At 34.0% G+C, this 19,636-nt stretch overlaps 2 protein-coding genes and 1 long non-coding RNA gene across 3 annotated transcripts in view; all 3 read left to right on the forward strand.

The window, feature by feature from the left end:
* On the forward strand, nt 1,768-3,821 carry LOC104769399 (caffeoylshikimate esterase). Its single transcript, XM_010493603.2, has 7 exons — nt 1,768-2,276; nt 2,361-2,399; nt 2,491-2,561; nt 2,658-2,722; nt 2,833-2,922; nt 3,013-3,105; nt 3,195-3,821. The coding sequence occupies exons 1-7, from the start codon at nt 1,864-1,866 to the stop codon at nt 3,627-3,629; spliced, it is 1,206 nt and encodes a 401-aa protein (XP_010491905.1). The 5' UTR covers nt 1,768-1,863; the 3' UTR covers nt 3,630-3,821.
* Nucleotides 7,591-8,288, forward strand: LOC104769400. The gene is made up of 3 exons (XR_764390.2): nt 7,591-7,900; nt 8,010-8,070; nt 8,162-8,288. It is a non-coding gene; the product is annotated as an uncharacterized LOC104769400 (long non-coding RNA).
* The window catches only part of LOC109131143, a 5,113-nt gene continuing 2,981 nt past the window's right edge, over nt 17,505-19,636 (forward strand). Inside the window, exons 1-2 of the mRNA XM_019241771.1 lie at nt 17,505-18,535; nt 18,634-19,554. Coding sequence (XP_019097316.1) covers nt 17,505-18,535; nt 18,634-19,554 — 1,952 coding nt within the window. The remainder of the gene's footprint in view (nt 18,536-18,633; nt 19,555-19,636) is intronic.

Here is a 19,636-nt window from a genome sequence, read left to right on the forward strand (position 1 = left end):
GATCGTGGCTTCGTGCGGCGACTACTTCCCAAAGTATCGTGTGTTTCATATATTTACCTGCCATTTATTTGCTCACAAACATTCCAAAACTAAAATATGTAATGAAAGCAACAACTCATTAAGTATGGGGATCCCAACAATAAGTATGTGAAATGGGGAGTAATAAAGAGTCATCGATATCTTTAAAAGACGTGTGGTTAACAGTTGGATGAACAAGAAAATGAATCACTTGGTGAGGATGATGCCTAGTGGCAACCTCTGGTCAACATGTTCCAAAATCCTACTTAAGGCATTAAACAAATTGATTTGATTTATCTCATGTGACTCAGCTTGCTTCTCACTTTCTCGTGTGTATCGTTTTATTTACATATATATATATATAGAGTCCGAATGGTGACCGCGGTTTTGGTTGTATGGGAAAAGCGGTTTTGAAGTGCGGTACGGTTCAACTGCGGTACGTGCGGTTTGCGGGACAAGTGCGGTTTCTATAAAATAAGCGGTACAGAATGATATTTGATTGGTGAAAAAACTATTTGCGGTTCAGTATTAATTGTGTGAATGGTAAAAAAAGGAAAAGCGGTGCGGATTATATATATTATAAATAAATTTATTAATAATTAGTATTCATAAGTTATTAACATTTTGGTTCTTTATTTTTTATTTATAATTTAAATATATCATTTATGAACTTTAAATATGAAATTTTATTAAAATTAAAATTTAATCATGTATATGTTTATTCAATGTTAAAAACAATAACAAATTCAATCATAACAAATATTACACAATAAAAAGAACTAGTATGGATTATATTTTTTTCAAATCTAGTTGTTAATATATTAATTTTTTATTAAAAACATTTCATTGTCAAAAAATGTAAAAAAAAAAGCATTAAGAGTGAGAATAATTCTTTTTTATAACATTTTTAAACAAAAATTACTACATTGTCACATATTTTTCAATGTTTTATCTAATAATATTAACAAAAATTATATTATAGATTTGATATTATTTTTTCTACAAATATATTATCTAGCCTACCTTTCTTTTCTCTCTAGATAATATATTTGTGGAAAAAATAATATCAAATCTATAATATATTTTAATTAAAAAAAAAATATGTAACTGTTGCGTATTTGAGCAGAAACCGCTGGTTAAAGACAGCTACATTTTAAAAAAGCGGTTCACAGCATTTTTCTCCTTTCAGAACGCAAACTATCACTTTTTGCTTTTTCTGTAAAACCACGTATTTGTTAAATAAAAGTGTTGAGTGGTGACAAAGTGCGTTTTTCAAAAAAACAAAAATGAAATCCGCAAAAAACTGGTTTCCAATCACACCCATAAAGTATATAATAAATACACGATCATATGATTATAATAATAAATCTATAAGAATGTGTCAAATTAAACATATCAGGAAATAAAAGGATATAATATCAATTTTAATTTAATGAAAAAGAAAAGAAAAAACAATAATAATCAGTTTCACAAAACGCGGTTTTTGTAAATGTCGTCGTATAACCCGTAACGGACCATTTATTTAACTTATATCCAACTCATCAACGGTTCTTGACCGAACCCTCGCGGAAACACAGTATCAGCACCGTCCAAATCTCTGACTTTTGACCGCTCAACAACATTACTACATAATCTCGTTAGTTCAACAACCAATTAAATATAGCCACGTAATCACTCACACGATACTCCGCCACTGTATCAGATTAAAAAAATATTCACCTCTTATAAATTGAGTCCCCACCCCAAAATTTTCTGACATTTTCTCTGTTACACGCTTTCCTTCTTTCTTTCTTCTTTTTTCCATTTTTATTATTTTTACGATTTGTGAATTTTTTTTTTCCGGCGATGGCGTCAACGTCGGGGGAAATGGAGCAATTAACATCAGGAGCGAGCAATCGGATAATTTTTATATTGAGAACGCTAAGGAAGTGTCTCGTCTTCGTTCTCTCTCTCGTTCTTTCTCTTCTCCTCGTTCTCCGTCTCCGTCCTCGTCGCCGTGTCTCGCCTCTTTCAACGCCGGAAGAGGAGGATGAGGAGGAAAGAGAGGAGGCTGATCCTGCTCCTTCGAGAAGATGGAGACGGAAGATGGCTTGGAAGCTCGAGGAGGAAGATACGGCTAGACGTCGTTCGTTAGCGGAAGGCGTTGAGATGTTCGGAGATGGAGAGATCTCTTGTCGTTGGAACAGTTCTTTGTTTTACGGTCGTCGTGGTAACGCTTTGTTCTCTCGCTCTTGGTTGCCTCTCTCCGGCGAACTTAGGTAATTAGCCTTGCATGCACAAAATTAGAATTCTCCGGTATCGATTTTGACTTTGAATTTTTGAATTTTTGTTTGTGTTTTCAGAGGGATTTTGATTATTATCCATGGATTGAATGAACACAGGTGAAAAAATCTTTACTTTTTCTCAATTTTATTAAATCTCTGTTCTTTGATCAATGAATCTCTGATTCTGTGAATTTTCTTGAATGTGCAGTGGAAGGTATTCTCAATTCGCTAAGCAGCTAAACGCGAGTCATTTAGGTGTATATGCTATGGACTGGATTGGTATGAAGACGAGCTTGTTCTGTTTCTTTTTTTTCATTTTCATATTTTGTTCTGAAACTGTGGGTCTGAACAGGTCGCCATATGTTACTTTATTAGGTCACGGTGGGAGTGATGGTTTGCATGGCTATGTTCCTTCTCTTGATTATGTTGTTGCCGACACCGTAAGTTCACACATTCTTACAGACATTAGTTGTTGTTTTTTTTGGCTTTTTGGTTATGAAACTAGAGAAATGTTCCATCTTGATTTGGTGTCTTGATTTGAATTCTATAGGAAGCTTTCTTGGAAAAGATTAGGTCTGAGAATCCGGGGGTACCGTGTTTCCTCTTTGGTCACTCTACTGGTGGAGCTGTGGTTTTGAAGGTACTTTAATTTCGTACCTTTGAAGCTCTCTTCAAGATTTTTATTGTTTACAGTGTCCTGACTTTAAGGGTCTACCTTGTGTTAACATAGGCAGCTTCATCTCCCTCTATTGAAGATATGTTAGCTGGCATTGTCCTGACATCGCCTGCACTTCGTGTCAAACCCGCTCATCCCATTGTCGGGGTAAGTCAGTCTATTCAATTTAGATGCTTTGTCATACTCTGCTGGAGAATTTTGTGGGTGATCGTTAAGATCATATGTTTCTTTTGTAGGCAATAGCTCCAATCTTCTCATTGGTCGCTCCAAGGTTCCAATTTAAAGGAGCAAACAAGAGAGGCATTCCGGTCTCAAGAGACCCTGAAGCTCTCTTAGCCAAATACTCTGATCCGTTAGTCTACACGGGTCCAATAAGAGTCCGAACAGGCCATGAGATTCTTCGCATAACAGCTTACTTGACCAGGAACTTCAAGTCTATTACAGTGCCTTTCTTTGTTCTCCATGGTACAGCGGACAAAGTCACTGATCCACTAGCTTCACAAGATTTGTATAATCAGGCACCATCAGTTTTCAAAGACATCAAACTCTACGATGGTTTCTTACACGACCTTCTCTTTGAACCTGAGCGTGAGGATGTCGGTCGTGATATCATCGACTGGATGATGAAGCGGCTTGATGTTGTTAACGGATCAGCCCCTGGCCTCTGGTAGAAGATCAAATGCGACATATCAGAGGTCTTCTTCTTCTTCTCTAGGTGGTAGTTGCGATACAAATGGTGTGATTGTAAAATCAGAAGCCAAGTGTAGGAGATACATATACAATGGTTTTAATCTATGAATTGTTTGATTATTGAAGATTTTCGTATGAAGATAGATTTGTGAATGCATACATATTATATCAGTGTTGATACTGATACTTTATAGAAGAAAAAATATTTTGAGTGACAAAAAAAAGGTTTATCCACAAAAATCCTCATGAAGTTATCTGAATAAATGTCTGGTTCGGTTATCAGGCATTTCAGTTCGGTTACTTATTTATTATCAGTACAAATATTTAGAACCCATTAAAATTGAAAACAAACAAATACATAATTCATCGCTCAAATGATCAATAACAAGAAAACGATCAATTTTTATGGTCAATCACAACAGCATGTTCCAGATCTTTGATTTAAAACACAGTGTCCAGTACGGACAAAGTCACTGATCCACCATCAGTTTTCAAAGACATCAAACTCTATGATGGTTTTTTTACACGACCTTCTCTTTGAACCTGAGCGTGAGGATGTCGGTCGTGATATCATTGACTGGATGATAAAGCGGCTTGATGATGTTAACGGATCATCCCCTGGCCTCTGGTAGAAGATCAAATGCGACATATCAGAAGTCTTCTTCTTCTTCTTCTCTAGGTAGTAGTTGTAATACAAATGGTGTGATTATAAAATCAGAAGCCAAAGGGTAGGAAATACATATGTAATGAGTTTAATCTATGAATTGTTTGATTATTGAAATTTTCCGTATCATATATGAAGATAAATTTGTGAATGCGTACTTCTTAAACATGCAATATTTTTGAAAAGTTATTTAAACTAAAATTTGAGTTGTCGTTATTCTTAAAACTAATTTTAGGTGAAGACATACTTTTATTGGACTTTACCGAAAAAACTAAAGTTATTAGTTACTAATTATTGACGTCGCGCGATACTAAAATACTTACAACATAAAACGAAGTTTGTCAACAAAAATTGAAAAAAATAAACATTCTTCATTGTATAAGCTTTTATTTGTCCAACAAATTTTTTTTTCATCTGCAATAGAAATTTTACTATTGAAACTTCAAAATTTGAGAGCTCAATAGAAAACTTAAAATTTTATCCACAATAAAAAAAAACTTAATTTTATCCACAATATAAATTTGTACAACAAAAATTGAAGTTTTTACTTTTGTTTAGACAAGAGTTAATACACAAGTTTTTGTTACTTTGGAAGTCCCAGTTTTGATGACATGAAACATAAAAGTATATTTTTATGAGCTTTGCTTAGTTGATTTTTAACTAGAATGTTTTCATTCATAGTAAATTGTTAACAAATCGGATTTGTTAATTGTAGATTACCGAGACACGAAAATTTATAATGTAGAAGCCACACATTCACTATAAACAATCTTTTTACAACAAAAATTTATACAGTAAAGAGAAAAATACAAAATGATAAGAAAATAAAGTACAAAGAAAACAAGAGAAGAGCCAAATGCAAATGGAACCGCTCTTAAATGTGTAAGCCTAAACCCTGGCCTCCCCTAGAAGAAATGGGTCTTGCATTTTTCTGTGTAGAGATGTTTGACGTCGTAACACTGGATTGGTTGCTATGTTGACCAACTTTTTGATTGGGATCAACAACTCCAATTTACACAAATAGCTGTTTTTCCCAAAGCCTTCGTCAGGGAAGTGACCGAAACCCATCTGAGTCGTTGTATGTCGTCCTAAATGCTTCAAGTACAGAATTTCGCCGCCCCACTGTGCGTAGGTTGCGTGATCAACCAATGTTGTAATATCCTACTATTGCCATTATAATTTGATGACTCCACCAGACAAACTATTTCTTTTTAGAGATATCATATAGGCTGAGTCATAGACAGATCGAGCTTGAGTTCTTGATTTCTCAAAGGAAAATTTAATGCAATAGATTTTGAGTTACGGAATTTTAATTTTAATTTTAACAGTGTGTCAATGGAATCAGGAATGTATTTGCGTAGATGTTTGTGGTGGGTGTTCTTTATTTCGTGCATCGCTCCGGGGGTATCACCACATAAGGTATTGGAAACAATTTTTCATTATGTGATGAAGAGACTTCTGTTATTTTTTCTGAATCTCGTTGGTTTGTATTTGAAATTTATTTTGAGCAGATGACTTCCGATGGTGATATTGTCGAATGCATCGACAAAAGAAGACAGCCAGCGATTGACAACCAATATATCACAAACTATACAGGTTCATTTAATTTTTAGTTTTGTTATTTTATTTATCTATTTTATGTTCTGTACTATTATTAGCCAAATATATTTTAAATCATTATAATATCTCTGGTGGGCCAATATCCTACTATTGTCATTATAATTTGATGACTCCACCAGACAAACTATTTGTTTTTAGAGAGATCATAAAGACTGAGTCATAGACTGTTTATATAACACATTGTTTTGTGTCTTCCCTACTTGTGTTTCTTCTTTACTCAACTAAGAAAAAAAACTCCTAATCTAAAATGGGTTATAGTTGTACATAAAAACATAAATATAAATTACTTTTTATCAGTTTTTTTAATTTTTCTTAATTTTTTCTTATGTTTCGTTTAAGTTTTGCTCATAATTTTTTTATTTTTTACAATATTTTTTATTTCAAATTAAAAGATCATATCATAATCTTCATAGTATACTATAGCACACTTAGCAAAACATCTTGTGGTCCTACACAAACAACCCACAACAAAATTAAAAGTTCTCTCTTCAGTGTACGCAATAACTAAAACAGGAAAAATTGCTTATGCTTTCTTGTCAAGTCATCATTGGCCTTAATAACTAGAAAAATATGCGATTCCATGAGCTCAAAACACACCACATAAAAATGAAAGGAAAGAGATAAGGATAAACCTAAAAAAGAAGTGCTTACTTATGACTCAAATATTCTTATAACATGCTTAAACAAAGATAAGAGTGTTCTACTAAAAACGATTAACATAGTGTTTAACAATTATGATTGCATTTTAAAACAAAATTTAAAAGTAGTAGAATTCTACTAAAAACAAGTACAACTAAAACGATAAAAAAACAAAACGAAGAATACAGAAGAGAGCAGGCTTACTTTTATGATGAAGATGAACGATGATGGTTTGTCACTTTGTCTATTTATTCAGTTTTTTTTTTTTTATTTTTTTTTTATTTAACTTAAATGAAATCTGATTAAAATCAACAGTCTATACAAGAACTAAAAAGTAGGAAACGTAAATGAGGATACTTTTGTTAGACCTTACCGAAAAAAACTAAAGTTAGTAAATAAGGGTTTGTTGAACATATCTATGATTAAAAATAGTGCTTTGATATTTTTCCAAAACATGATGCCGTAGGCGGAAGTTTATTTTTTTTAAAGCACGAGGCACGGCCCTTGCTACTAAAATACTACTAATCAAGACACAAATACAATATAGATACCATATATAATACATTTAAAATAATTAAATTCCTTAGAACATTTTATATATAGTTTATTTATTCAGTTTTATCTTTTTAATATAAATTGAAATCCTATTGAAATTGAGCGAGCCTTCGCCATTTACGTACATACATGAACTCAAATTCAATAGATAAACCAAGATCTAATCTATTTTGAGATATAATATTGAGTCATATATATCTTCTAAACGATTAAAAAATGACAATTTTCAGTAAGTTGGAGAATAGTATATGTATTTGAATCATATATATCTTGAAAATTATATATATATATATATATATATATATATTTATAATGTCAAGATTTAACAATTAAGGGAGAATAAAAGTAGACTATATATATTTAGAATATGAAGTAAAATTATTTTGAACACTATCAAAAGAAAAAGGAAAGCTCACTAGCTCAGTTAAAAGTTAGAACAAACCCAATGGGGCCAATGCCATTTAAATACAAGCACGCAAGGGTTTGGTGTCGTTGAAGTAAATCCTTTTATATCTTTGTTGGCTAAGTTTCTTATTTGGGATCGTCAATCGACTGATGAGATGAGGCGGGAAAAAAAACTCATTACAGGGGAAGAGAGATAGACACATCCTTTTCCACCAGCAGGGTTTCTTCTATAATTACCCTACTGAGAACAAAAAATACTCATTAATTCAAAATACTAATGAGTCTTGAAAGAAGCTTCTTCGATTTATCCTCGCTTGTCTTCTCTTTTTCTCTTTTGATCTTCCGATCCCTCTTCTTCAGCTTGACCAGGTTCATTTTTTTTCCCCCAGATTTTGACAACTCTAACTTTACCTGATTTTGGAAACTTTGTCTTTAGTTCCAAGTTCAAGTTCAAATTTTTGTCTTTGTATTTGCGTAGATGTTTGTGGTGGGTGTTCTTTATTTCGTGCATCGCTACTCCGGGAGTATCACCACAAAAGGTATTGGAAACACTTCTCATTATCTGATGAAGAGAGTTCTTTTATTTTTTTCTGAATCTCGTTTGTTTGTTTTGAAATTTATTTTGAGAAGATGACTTCCGATGGTGATATCGTCGAATGCATGGATAAAAGAAGACAGCCATCATTTGTATTTAGTAATTTAGAGATATCATAAAGACTGAGTCATAGACTGTTTATATAACACATTGTTTTGTGTCTTCTCTACTTGTGTTTCTTCTTTACCCAACTAAGAAAAAAAACTCATAATCTAAAAAGGGTTATAGTTGTACATAAAAACATAAATATAAAATTAGCTTTTTATCATTTTGTAAATTTTTCTTAAATTTTTCTTATGTTTCGCTTAAGTTTTGCTCATAATTTTTTTTTACAATATATTTTATTTCAAATTAGACAATCATATCATAATCTATAATAGTATTTTTGCAGTAGTTTTTGCTTAAAAATATTTTTTGGAAAGTTTTTACATTGAATGCTATTTAATGCTTATATTCATATCCAAACAAATTTAGTTAACTTTCTCTACTATCCTTATAACCAAAGTACCAAACACAATTAAATATTTTAAATATTTATATATATATAATGTACTATTTATACTATTTTAAATGTTAAAATAAAATTGAAAAAATATTATCAAGAATTTTTTAAAGGTAAATCAAGAATTTCAAGTCGTTCGAGGTTATTCTTGAATTAAACATAATTAACCGACATACTATCGCATTTACTCCTACTATTTATACTAATCGATGATATGAAAATTTATAGGAAATGTATATTTAGTCAAATGGTTAAACGGTCTATCTCTTCCACTTTCCTCGTCGAAATTCAATTTATGCTAAGCCATTTTATCACACATAATAGAAATTAGCTATGAGTCGGCATCGGATCTTGCATATATATTTAAAACAATGAAGATTCATATAATAGATGTAAGATTAGTACAATTGCATAAAAGATAAGAATGCGTTAAAATCGAACTAATCATATCAACAACTATCATACAATTCTTTAGGTAACGAAATCAAATAATACGATAATATTAATATTAATATTAATCAGTTTTTCAAAAGGAGGTTAGAAGACGAGTCTCGAGTAAATTAATTAATTAAAATTTTAAAAGGAAAATCCCATAAAAAATTATTAAGATAATAATGATTTCCAGTTTAAACCTTCAAACTATTATATTTTTAACTAAAACTACCAAAGTATCAACTTTATTAAATCTAACCTTCAATTGGCATTTGTGTTTGTGGGTCCACTTTTATCACTAGAACAGCTAACTCTGTTAACAGAATAGTTCATTCCGTCAACTGAATAATAACTGTGTTCGTTTAATTTCACGTAGATAATCTTACTGAATAGATAGTTGCATCACAAGTTTACTAGAGGTTTGTGTTTATTGTTGTGGTGTGTCTTTTTACTATCGTGTGTTGCTATGCCCGGCGTATCATCAGAGCAGGTAGTGCAAACATTCTCATTATAATCTGATGACTCCATCAAACAAACTATTTGTTTTTAGAGAGATCAGATAGGCGGAGTAATAGACTAAACACATTATACATAAATGCAAAAATGTAACTTAAACATATAATCATTTTTATATTTCTCTAATATTTTACTTATGTTTTGTTCATATTTTATTCTATTTTTTCTTTTTATAAGTTTTATTTCATATATTATTTTATTTCATTAGCTAATAAACTAATGCATTTTTTTTTTTTGAACAACGACTAATAAACTAATGCATAAAATGTCAGTAAATTTCCAGAATTTGCATGTGTGGACTACTGGACTTAGGTTTAGAACTCTCTTTCTCATTAAGAGTTTATTATGTCTAGTAAGAGATTGGGCTTTTGACTGCGGTAGATTATAGAGTATCGTCTTTTCTTTTCTTTTTCCTTTTTTTTCGTATTCAGATTTCTCTAATCTTCAAAAAAATGAAAATGAAACATAGAAAGTCAACTTTGAAAATGGTAGGAGTTGGTGAAAAAGTGCAACAACATATATTGGAACCGATTCCTTTCCTTCTATGTTCTAGAAACAAATGAGCCTCTCTATCGGACTATAAACGCGTTTTGCTCCATTTTAGTTTATGAACACAAGAAAATAATAGGAAGGGAATGGTCAGTTGAAAAGTAGTGGAGACAATAATAGGCGAGCGCTACAAATTTGGTGAGATATATCATATATTCATATATATGCAACTATTAACAATTGCAACAAAGAAAAAAAAAAAGCATATTATAAACTAACATACGTTAACGAACCAAATAAAGTTAACGCTACAATGGCAAAATGAGAGACTCTTGCAGATAGAGAGAGATTCGTGTGTGAGAGAAGAGGAGCAATATAGTTTTGGGATTCTTTTTTCTTTTTTTGTTAAAGAGATACCGGTTTATATTAATCGAAGGAGCCATAAAATTGAGCATCGCTCTGGAGTTTATAAGACCAAAAGAGAACGAGATACAACAAAAAGATAGATAGGAGCTACGAACTGTGGAAATTGAGGGCTTGAGGGCAAGTTTTTTCCGTGGAGTGCTGTGATCTTTCTTCAGAGCTGCAAGTGAATCTCTCTTTTGAGTTACTTCCAATTTACATAAATAACTGCTTTTCCCAAAGCCTTCGTCCGAAACCCATCTAGGTCGTTGTATGTCGTCCTAAATGCTCCAAGTTCAGAATATCATCGCCCCACTGACCACTGTGTGTAGGTTGCGTGATCAACCAATGTTGTAATATCTCTAATGGCCAATATCCTACTATTGTCATTATAATTTGTTTTTAGAGAGATCATATAGGCTGAGTCATAGACTGTTTATATAACCATTGTATTGTCTCTTCCCTACTTGTGTTTGTTCTTTACCCAACTAAGAAAAAAAAACTCATAATCTAAAAAGGGTTATAGTTGTACATAAATACATAAATATAAAATTTCTTTTCTTATCATCTTAAAAAAAAAATTCTTAACTTTTTCTTATGTTTTGCTTAAGTTTTGCTCATAATTTTTTTAATTTATACAATATATTTTATTTCAAATTAGACAATCATTTCAGAATCTTTATAGTACATTATAGCACAATTAGCAAAACATCTCTTGGTCCTATACAAACGACCAACAACAAAATTATATTTTAATACTATGTTTAGCTTTTTTGGGTAGTTTTCACATTATTGGTCTTAAAATTATCAAAGATAGGTTTGTCAAAAAAAAAAAAAATTATCAAAGTTACATAGTTATAAGAGATAATAGAATTCTTCTTCTAAGAAAACATCATACCTATGGCGGCTATAACATTGTTGTTAGATAATGAAATTGTCAATAAATTTGGAGATAGTAATGTAATGTATAAATGAAAAGTATAATAAAATTGTAACAGTTTCGAAAATTAATGTGAATTGCTTTTTAAATGACACTCAAATTATTTGGAAAAAGGAAAAAAACTGATTTATTTAGTTAAAAGGAAAAAAAAATGATTCCCAATCCCATGGTAGAATTAAAAGTTCTCTCTTCAGTGTACGCAATAACTAAAACAGGAAAAATTGCTTATGTTTTCTTGTCAAGTCATCATTGGCCTTAATAACTTGAAAAAGATACGATTCCATGAGCTCAAAACACACCACATAAAAATGAAAGAAAAGAGATAAGGATGNAAAAAAAAAAAAAAAAAAAAAAAAAGAAAAGAGATAAGGATAAACCTAAAAAAGAAGTGCTTACTTATGACTCAAATATTCTAATAACATGCTTAAACAAAGATAAGAGTGTTCTACTAAAAACGATTAACATAGTGTTAAACAATTATGATTGCATTTTAAAACAATTATGATTGCATTTTAAAAAGATAAACAATTATAATTGCATTTTAAAAGTAGTAGAATTCTACTAAAAAACAAGTACAACTAAAACGATAAAAAAACAAAACGAAGAATACATAAGAGAGCAGGCTAACTTTTATGATGAAGATGAACGATGATGGTTTGTCTATTTATTCTTCTTTTTTTTTTTTTTGGACTAAAGTTTGTCTATTTATTCAGTTTGTTTTTTTGTTTAACTTAAATGAAATTTGATTAAAATTAACAGTCTATACAAGAACTAAAAAGTAGGAAACGTAAATGAGGATACTTTTGTTAGACCTTACCGGGAAAACTAAAGTTAGTTATCCTTTAACAAAAAAAAAAAACTAAAGTTAGTAAATAAGGGTTTGTTGAACATATCTATGATTAAAAATAGTGCTTTCATATTTTTCCAAAACATGATGCCGTAGGCGGAAGTTTATTTTTTTAAAGCACGAGGCACGGCCCTTGCTACTAAAATACTAATCAAGACACAAATACAATATAGATACCATATATAATACATTTAAAATAATTAAATTCCTTAGAACATTTTATATATAGTTTATTTATTCAGTTTTATCTTTTTAATATAAATTGAAATCCTATTGAAATTGAGCGAGCCTTCGCCATTTACGTACATACATGAACTCAAATTCAATAGACAAACCAAGATCTAATCTATTTTGAGATATAATATTGAGTCATATATATCTTCTAAACGATTAAAAAAATGACAATTTTCAGTAAGTTGGAGAATAGTATATGTATTTGAATCATATATATCTTAAAAATTATATATATATATATATATATATTTATAATGTCAAGATTTAACAATTAAGGGAGAATAAAAGTAGACTATATATATTTAGAATATGAAGTAAAATTATTTTGAACACTATCAAAAGAAAAAGGAAAGCTCACTAGCTCAGTTAAAAGTTAGAACAAACCCAATGGGGCCAATGCCATTTAAATACAAGCACGCAAGGGTTTGGTGTCGTTGAAGTAAATCCTTTTATATCTTTGTTCGCTAAGTTTCTTATTTGGGATCGTCAATCGACTGATGAGATGAGGCGGGGAAAAAAACTCATTACAGGGGATATTATAATTGAAACTAATTAATTAAGAAGATATTTTATTTACACAGTAGATTCTCTTTTCTTGTTGTAAATTAACTCGCGCTGTACATATTTTTTTTATCTTATGAAACATTTATTTATCAATATATGTATTTATTTCTGTTAACTCGCGCTGTATACGTATATCGCCTCTACAAAAGCAAAACTTAGGCACTCTCACTACTCACTCATTTGCCCTAAAAGGACTGTAACCCTTAATTTCACGTAGAGAATCTTACGTTCGAAACTGGAAAATGATATAGTGATCACGAAATGAATTAACGGAGCTATAGCTCCTACCGCAACTATTGTAGTAAAATGGTAGGAAACATCTGTTTTTTACTGTTTTTCTACCAAAAAATATAGAGGTAATTGCCTGTAAGAAATCGATATTAGTGAGATTTTCGTAGGAAATTTCCTACGGAATTCCTACAAAAAAAATTTCGTAAGAATTTCGAAGGAAAGTGGAAGGAGGTTTTTTGACCATTTTCCTACTAAAATATTAGTAGGAAATTCATTCTTACTATTTTCCTACCAAACTAGTCTTACAATTTTCTTACAAACTTAACAAAAAATAAAATCAGTTAATGTTTTCTCTATAATTATATTTATTTCGAATTTAATCAAAAACTATTAACATTAATTATTAATCCAAATAATTATATTTATAACCAAATTATTAATTTAATTAGAAATACAATTCTTTTTAAAACTAAATTACAAGCCTAATAAAAAAATATATTTACAAACTAAATACTAAATACAAAAAATTAATATTGACTGAAACGCTAAACATTCCTCCAAAGCTTCAGATCAAGAACAACGCTGGCTTCGACGATGGAGATTCCCAGATTACTTCCACCAGTCACAGATCAGGGTCTGTAAGGATGGAATCTAAAGCTTCAAGTTTGCTCCGGTGAATCGGTTGTTGGTGATGTATGGATTGACTCAACTGTTGGTGATGTCTTGATTTTTTTTTTCCAATGGAGAAGATGATAGAGATCAAAGAGGTAGAGAAAGAGATCAGTTGCTTATCAACAAGATTGAAGTCGATTAGAAAACGCTGAGAAAAATATTGGATTTTCTAAGAACAAAGGAGAAAACGTAGAGAGGAAAAAAAGGAGGAAAAAGAAGAAGAAGTTGAGAAAGGAATGATATGGAGGCTGCAGCGCATCTAGGTTTTTACTAATTTTTTACTACATTTTTTTATTATATTTTTTTGTTTCGTAGGAAATTCGAAAGAATTTTTCCTACCAAATTCATTCTACGTCATCTCCTTTCATATTTTTCTTGGGTTCGTACGAATTTTCCTTCAACAAACTTTTTGTAGGAAATTTGAAAGAAACATTCCTACCAAATTCATTCAACATCTTTTCTTTCTATATGCTTTCTGTTTTCCTACAAATATTTTCTTCGACCAAATTATTTTTAGGATTTTCGTAAGAAATTTCTTACGATTTTCTCATACTAGTTTTGTAGGAAAATTATCTTCTTTTTTCCTACGATAGTAACTTTTCGTCAAAATTATGTAGGGTTTTGGTAGGAAATTTTTCCTACCAACTGTTTTGTAGGAAAATTTGTAGGAATACATGATGTTTTCTTGTAGTGTTAGGAGATGGAAGCTAGGAATGTTGCATAAAAAGTTTGCTAGAGGTTTGTGTTTATTGTTGTGGTGTATCTTCTTACTATCGTGCATTGCTATGCGCCTATGCCCGACGTATCATCATCAGAGCAGGTATTGCAAACATTCTCATTATAATTTGATGACTCCATCAAACAAACTATTTGTTTTTAAAGAGATCAGATAGGCCGAGTGAGTCATAGACTGTTTATAAACACATTGTACATAAATGCAAGAATGTAACTTAAATATATTATTTTTATTTTTTAGCTTTCTCTAATTTTTTACTTATCTGTGGCTCATATTTTATTTTATTTTTTCAACTATTTTTTTCTTTTTATAAGTTTGATTTCAAATTAGAAATTCATATCATAATCTTCAAAATTTATAACTATAGCTTAGCAAAACATCTCGTTGGTACATACAACCCATAACAAAATTTAATTTTAATTAATACCATGTTTAGCATATGAAATTTTTTTTAAACATGTATATATAATTATATATATGGCTTAAAAGATGGAAAGAAACGTATTTTTGAATATTCCAATTTGTTTACATATACGGTGGAGCTGGTGGTAACTCTTGTGGAATATAATATTACAAAAATGATGTTTTTGCTTATTAGTTAGAATGAATAATTTGGACTTCATGTTTCATGTTCAAATATTTAAATATGTATAGTTTTATTATACAAAATTGCTATATTATTTTATTTCATTAGCTAATAAACAAATAAATAATGTCAGTAAATTACAAGAATTTGCATGTGTGGACTTAGCTTTAGAACTCTCTTTCTCATAAAGAGTTTGTCTAGTAAGAGATTGAGCTGACTACTACCGGAATCATCTTACCAGTGCCTCGTATACCTCCTTCTCTGCTTTCTTGTTGTTGCTTTTGGTGCAGTGGAGTCTCTGGAGGACTATTGAGGTCGTAGCGGCTATTCCTTCTGGTTAGGATCTCCGATCTGGTCTCGTCATTTCCGAAGATCCAGATCTCAATCGTCTATTGGTGCTGTGACGAATCCCCCCTGAAGTAATGACTAACCGACTCTCTTATGCTGAAAAAGGGAAGGCAGTGGCCTCTTCGAGCCACCAACCAAGAGTTTCTCGGGTTAAAGCCCCGGTGAGTGATAACACGGCGCTAATGCAAAGGCATAAACTTACGTTGATTGGAAGAATTACCAACCCAGTCGTTCAAAGAGCCTGGTCTCTTATCTCTTTCTTTACTGAGCACTGGAAAACGGCGTCGAGCCTTTTAGGTGCAGATCTAGGGCACGGGATGTTTCAGTTTCAATTCGCCTCGGAGGAGGACATCCAGCTTGTTCTTGAAGGAAGACCCTACCATTTCGCGGGGTATATGATTATCTTACAATGGTGGGAACCAACAATATCCAGGGACTTCCCCTCGGAGATACCGTTTTGGATCCAGGTTACTAGAATACATGTGCATTTGTGGACACCTGAATTGATCCAGAGTATTGGAGACGATATTGGAGTGGTGGAGGAGCTCGACGTCTCAGCTACGGTAGCACGAATGAGAGTCCGTATCAACGGGCTACAACCCCTAGTTAAAACTGCTATTGTTGAGTTCCCTAATGGGGAGGAGCTTGAAGCGGAATTGATTTACGAACGCCTAAAGAAATTCTGTAAGATCTGTCTCCGACTGGACCATGATGATAAGGCTTGTCCTTCGTCAAAAGTCTTCCGCCCTTTTCCACTACCGCCTATAACCGGAAGAGGACATCGCTCTTCTCGACAGTCAGACGATGAGTCTCGCTCTATCCGCCGGAGAAGATCTCCGCAAGGAAGGTCTGATGATCAGTACCCAGCGAGGAGTAGAGACCACAGGTACAGGGAGGATAGGGAGCGACACTATCGTAGGTCTGGGCACAGGGATACTTCTCCCACATCTAGACACACTTCTCTAGACCTGCCTGACAGACACAATATACGGAAAACTGCTAGTACACAGGTGACAGAGGAAGTGGGATATAGTTCCTCTCACCTTGGGGATGAACAACGGTCTAGATACTACTCTAGCATGCCCCGTGTGGATGGGCGGAGTAGGGCTTCCTCTCCTCTCCGTCATGTCGCCAAACCATCAAATGATACAACGAACAAAAAAGGTAGAGGTTCATGTGGCTTCCCGCTTGGTGCAAATAGTAGAATATTACCACAAGAGGCAGTGGAAATTGCTCTTGGAGAAGTCCGGAATGTGATGGAGCAATACATTAGCTGCCCTGATCCGACAGAGAGTGCAGCTAGAAGGGAGAGGCTGCGTCAAGCGGAAGCGGAAGGCCAACTAGAGGAAACAGCCGAACACATGGTGAGGAACACTATCTGGGCTGCTGAGGAGGAGCTGGAAACGGGTAATCAAGATTTAGAGTCCCCTGAGGTGGATCACAGTCAAGAGCGTATCCCGGCAATTCTGAGACTCGGACCTGTAAACCTAGTTGCTCCTCCCCCCAAGCCAGTAAAGAAACCAGCTTCTAAAAGGAGACCTGGCAGACCACCGAGTCGAACTTCTAGCAAAGCCCAGGGAAGAAAGAAAGTTAACTCGAGCCCTATTGCGGGGGGTAGAACCTCGAAGAAGCGGAAACTCCTCCTTGCACAAGCTTCTCCTCGAAGAAAGCTAAATATGGACTCTCTGGTGATTCCTTCTCAGACAGCGAGAGTTAACAACAATGAACAAGCAAGTATGGATCCAAGTGTGGAGGCGACAGCTCAGAATCCTTCACGGTCAGGGGATTTTCACCCTCCCCCCTCCCTCATTCCTTAGATATTATAGCCTGGAACTGTCAGGGATTGGGGAACCCCCAGACAGTTTATCGTATTGGGGAGATGTACAAGCAGTTCTCACCGGATATAATGTTTTTAATGGAGACAAAGAACTCGGATGCTGTCACTCTAAAGGCAGTCGAGGGTCTTAACTTTGCTTGCAGGCATTTGGTTCCCCCCCAAGGCCATGGTGGTGGAGGTCTAGCCTTATTGTGGAAGCAGGATGTTGATATTGAGATTCTCGTGTCAGGCAGTAACTTTGTGGATACTAAGGTTTTGGTTAAAGGAAAAAGCTTTTATGCGACGTTTGTGTATGGTGACCCGGACCATATTAAAAGGAGAAGGGTTTGGGAAGCATTAAAGATGATAGCAGAGTCAAGGGAGGAAGCTTGGTTCCTCTATTGTGATTTTAATGATATAGTGGATAGTTCAGAGAAGAGTGGAGGCCCATCGCGACCAGAAGGCTCTTTTGTGGATTTCAGATCCTTTCTAGCTGAGTGTGATTTGTATGATCTTCGTCATACGGGTAACTTCCTGTCTTGGAGAGGAAATAGGCACTCTCATTTAGTGTTTTGCCGGTTGGACAGAGCTTTGAGTAACAGTTCTTGGGCCACGATGTTTCCTAATGGGCGTGTTGAATATTTGCGGTTCGAGGGATCAGATCACCGTCCCATTCTTATCCATTTTGCGCTCACTAGACAGAAACGACGAGGGATGTTCAGGTATGATCGTAGGCTCAAAGATAATGAGGAGGTGAAACAACTGGTGGCTTCGACTTGGCTGACGAGGGATAATACTTCTGTCCAGACCCGTATTGCAAATTGCAGAAGGGCTCTTGTCAAATGGAACAAAGAAAAGCATAGAAATAGCCAGTTAGCTATTAAGAGGCACCAGTATGACCTGGAAAAGGCTATGACTAATCCTATACAGGATGAGGTGTTGCTATCAAGAATCAATGAAACACTCAAGGCTGCTTACAAAGATGAGGAGAGTTTCTGGAAGCAACGGAGTAGGCAATTATGGCTTAGCCTAGGGGATCAAAACACATGTTATTTTCACGCAGCAACAAGAGGGAGGAAAGCTATCAATAACCTGTCAGTGTTGGAAGACGAGGAAGGCAAAGCATTTTTGAGGATCATCAGATTGGGGAAGTGATTGCAGACTACTTTGTGAAGTTATTTGCCACACCAAGGGAGGAGGATCCAGATCTGGAGAACACAATTGAGGAAGCATTATCCCCCCGTATTTCGGAGGAGGTTAACCAACGTCTAATTGCGGTTCCTTCTACAAAGGAGATAAGAGATGCGGTTTTTGACATCCACCCGGGTAAGGCTCCGGGACCCGACGGGTTCTCCGCCTGTTTCTTTCATTCGAACTGGGAGGCAGTGGGACCAGCCATAGTTGCAGAAATCCAGGAATTCTTTGTCTCTGGAGTCATGCCTTATAATCTGAATGAAACATACATCAGACTTATCCCCAAAGGTCAAGGCGCAAAAAAGGTAGCAGATTTTAGGCCTATAGCTCTCTGTAATGTTTACTATAAGGCCATTTCCAAGTTACTCGCTCGAAGATTGCAACCAGTGTTGGCTAGTCTAGTGTCTGAGAATCAATCGGCGTTCATTCCTGGTAGAGCAATCTCGGACAACGTGCTGATTACGCACGAGATGCTGCATTTTTTGAAGACTTCAGGGGCTGAGGTTCATTGTGCCATGGCGGTTAAGTCAGATATGAGCAAAGCCTACGACAGGGTGGAATGGTGCTTCGTACAGAAGGTTCTCAAGAGGCTTGGTTTTCATCCTCTATGGATAAAGTGGGTCATGCAGTGTATTACCACTGTTTCTTATTCCTTCCTTGTGAATGATACGCCTAGAGGAAAAGTTAAACCTTTGAGAGGAATTCGACAAGGCGACCCGTTATCACCCTACATATTCATTCTGTGTAGTGAAGTTTTGTCAGGGTTATGCAATAAAGCTCAAAGAACTGGTCAGTTCCCAGGATTTCGAGTAGCAAGAGGCAGTCCAAAGATAAACCACTTGCTGTTTGCCGACGACACAATGTTTTTCACCAAAAGCAGTGAGAAGGCCTGTTTAGCTCTGATGAAGATCTTGGGAAAGTATGGAAGAGCCTCGGGTCAACAGATAAATGCAGCCAAGTCATCTATCTCTTTTTCCAAGAAAACTAGTGCTGAAAGAAGG

The sequence above is a fragment of the Camelina sativa genome, chromosome 20 (assembly GCF_000633955.1).
Source record: "Camelina sativa cultivar DH55 chromosome 20, Cs, whole genome shotgun sequence".
NCBI lineage: Eukaryota > Viridiplantae > Streptophyta > Magnoliopsida > Brassicales > Brassicaceae > Camelina > Camelina sativa.

Excerpts from the sequence above, each read along its gene's own strand:
- LOC104769399 (XM_010493603.2), top strand. The coding sequence starts at position 1,864 with ATGGCGTCAACGTCGGGGGAAATGGAGCAATTAACATCAGGAGCGAGC. Across the intron at positions 2,400-2,490 it reads CATGGATTGAATGAACACAG|TGGAAGGTATTCTCAATTCG; the intron begins GTGAAAAAATCT and ends TTGAATGTGCAG. Across the intron at positions 3,106-3,194 it reads CCGCTCATCCCATTGTCGGG|GCAATAGCTCCAATCTTCTC; the intron begins GTAAGTCAGTCT and ends TTTCTTTTGTAG.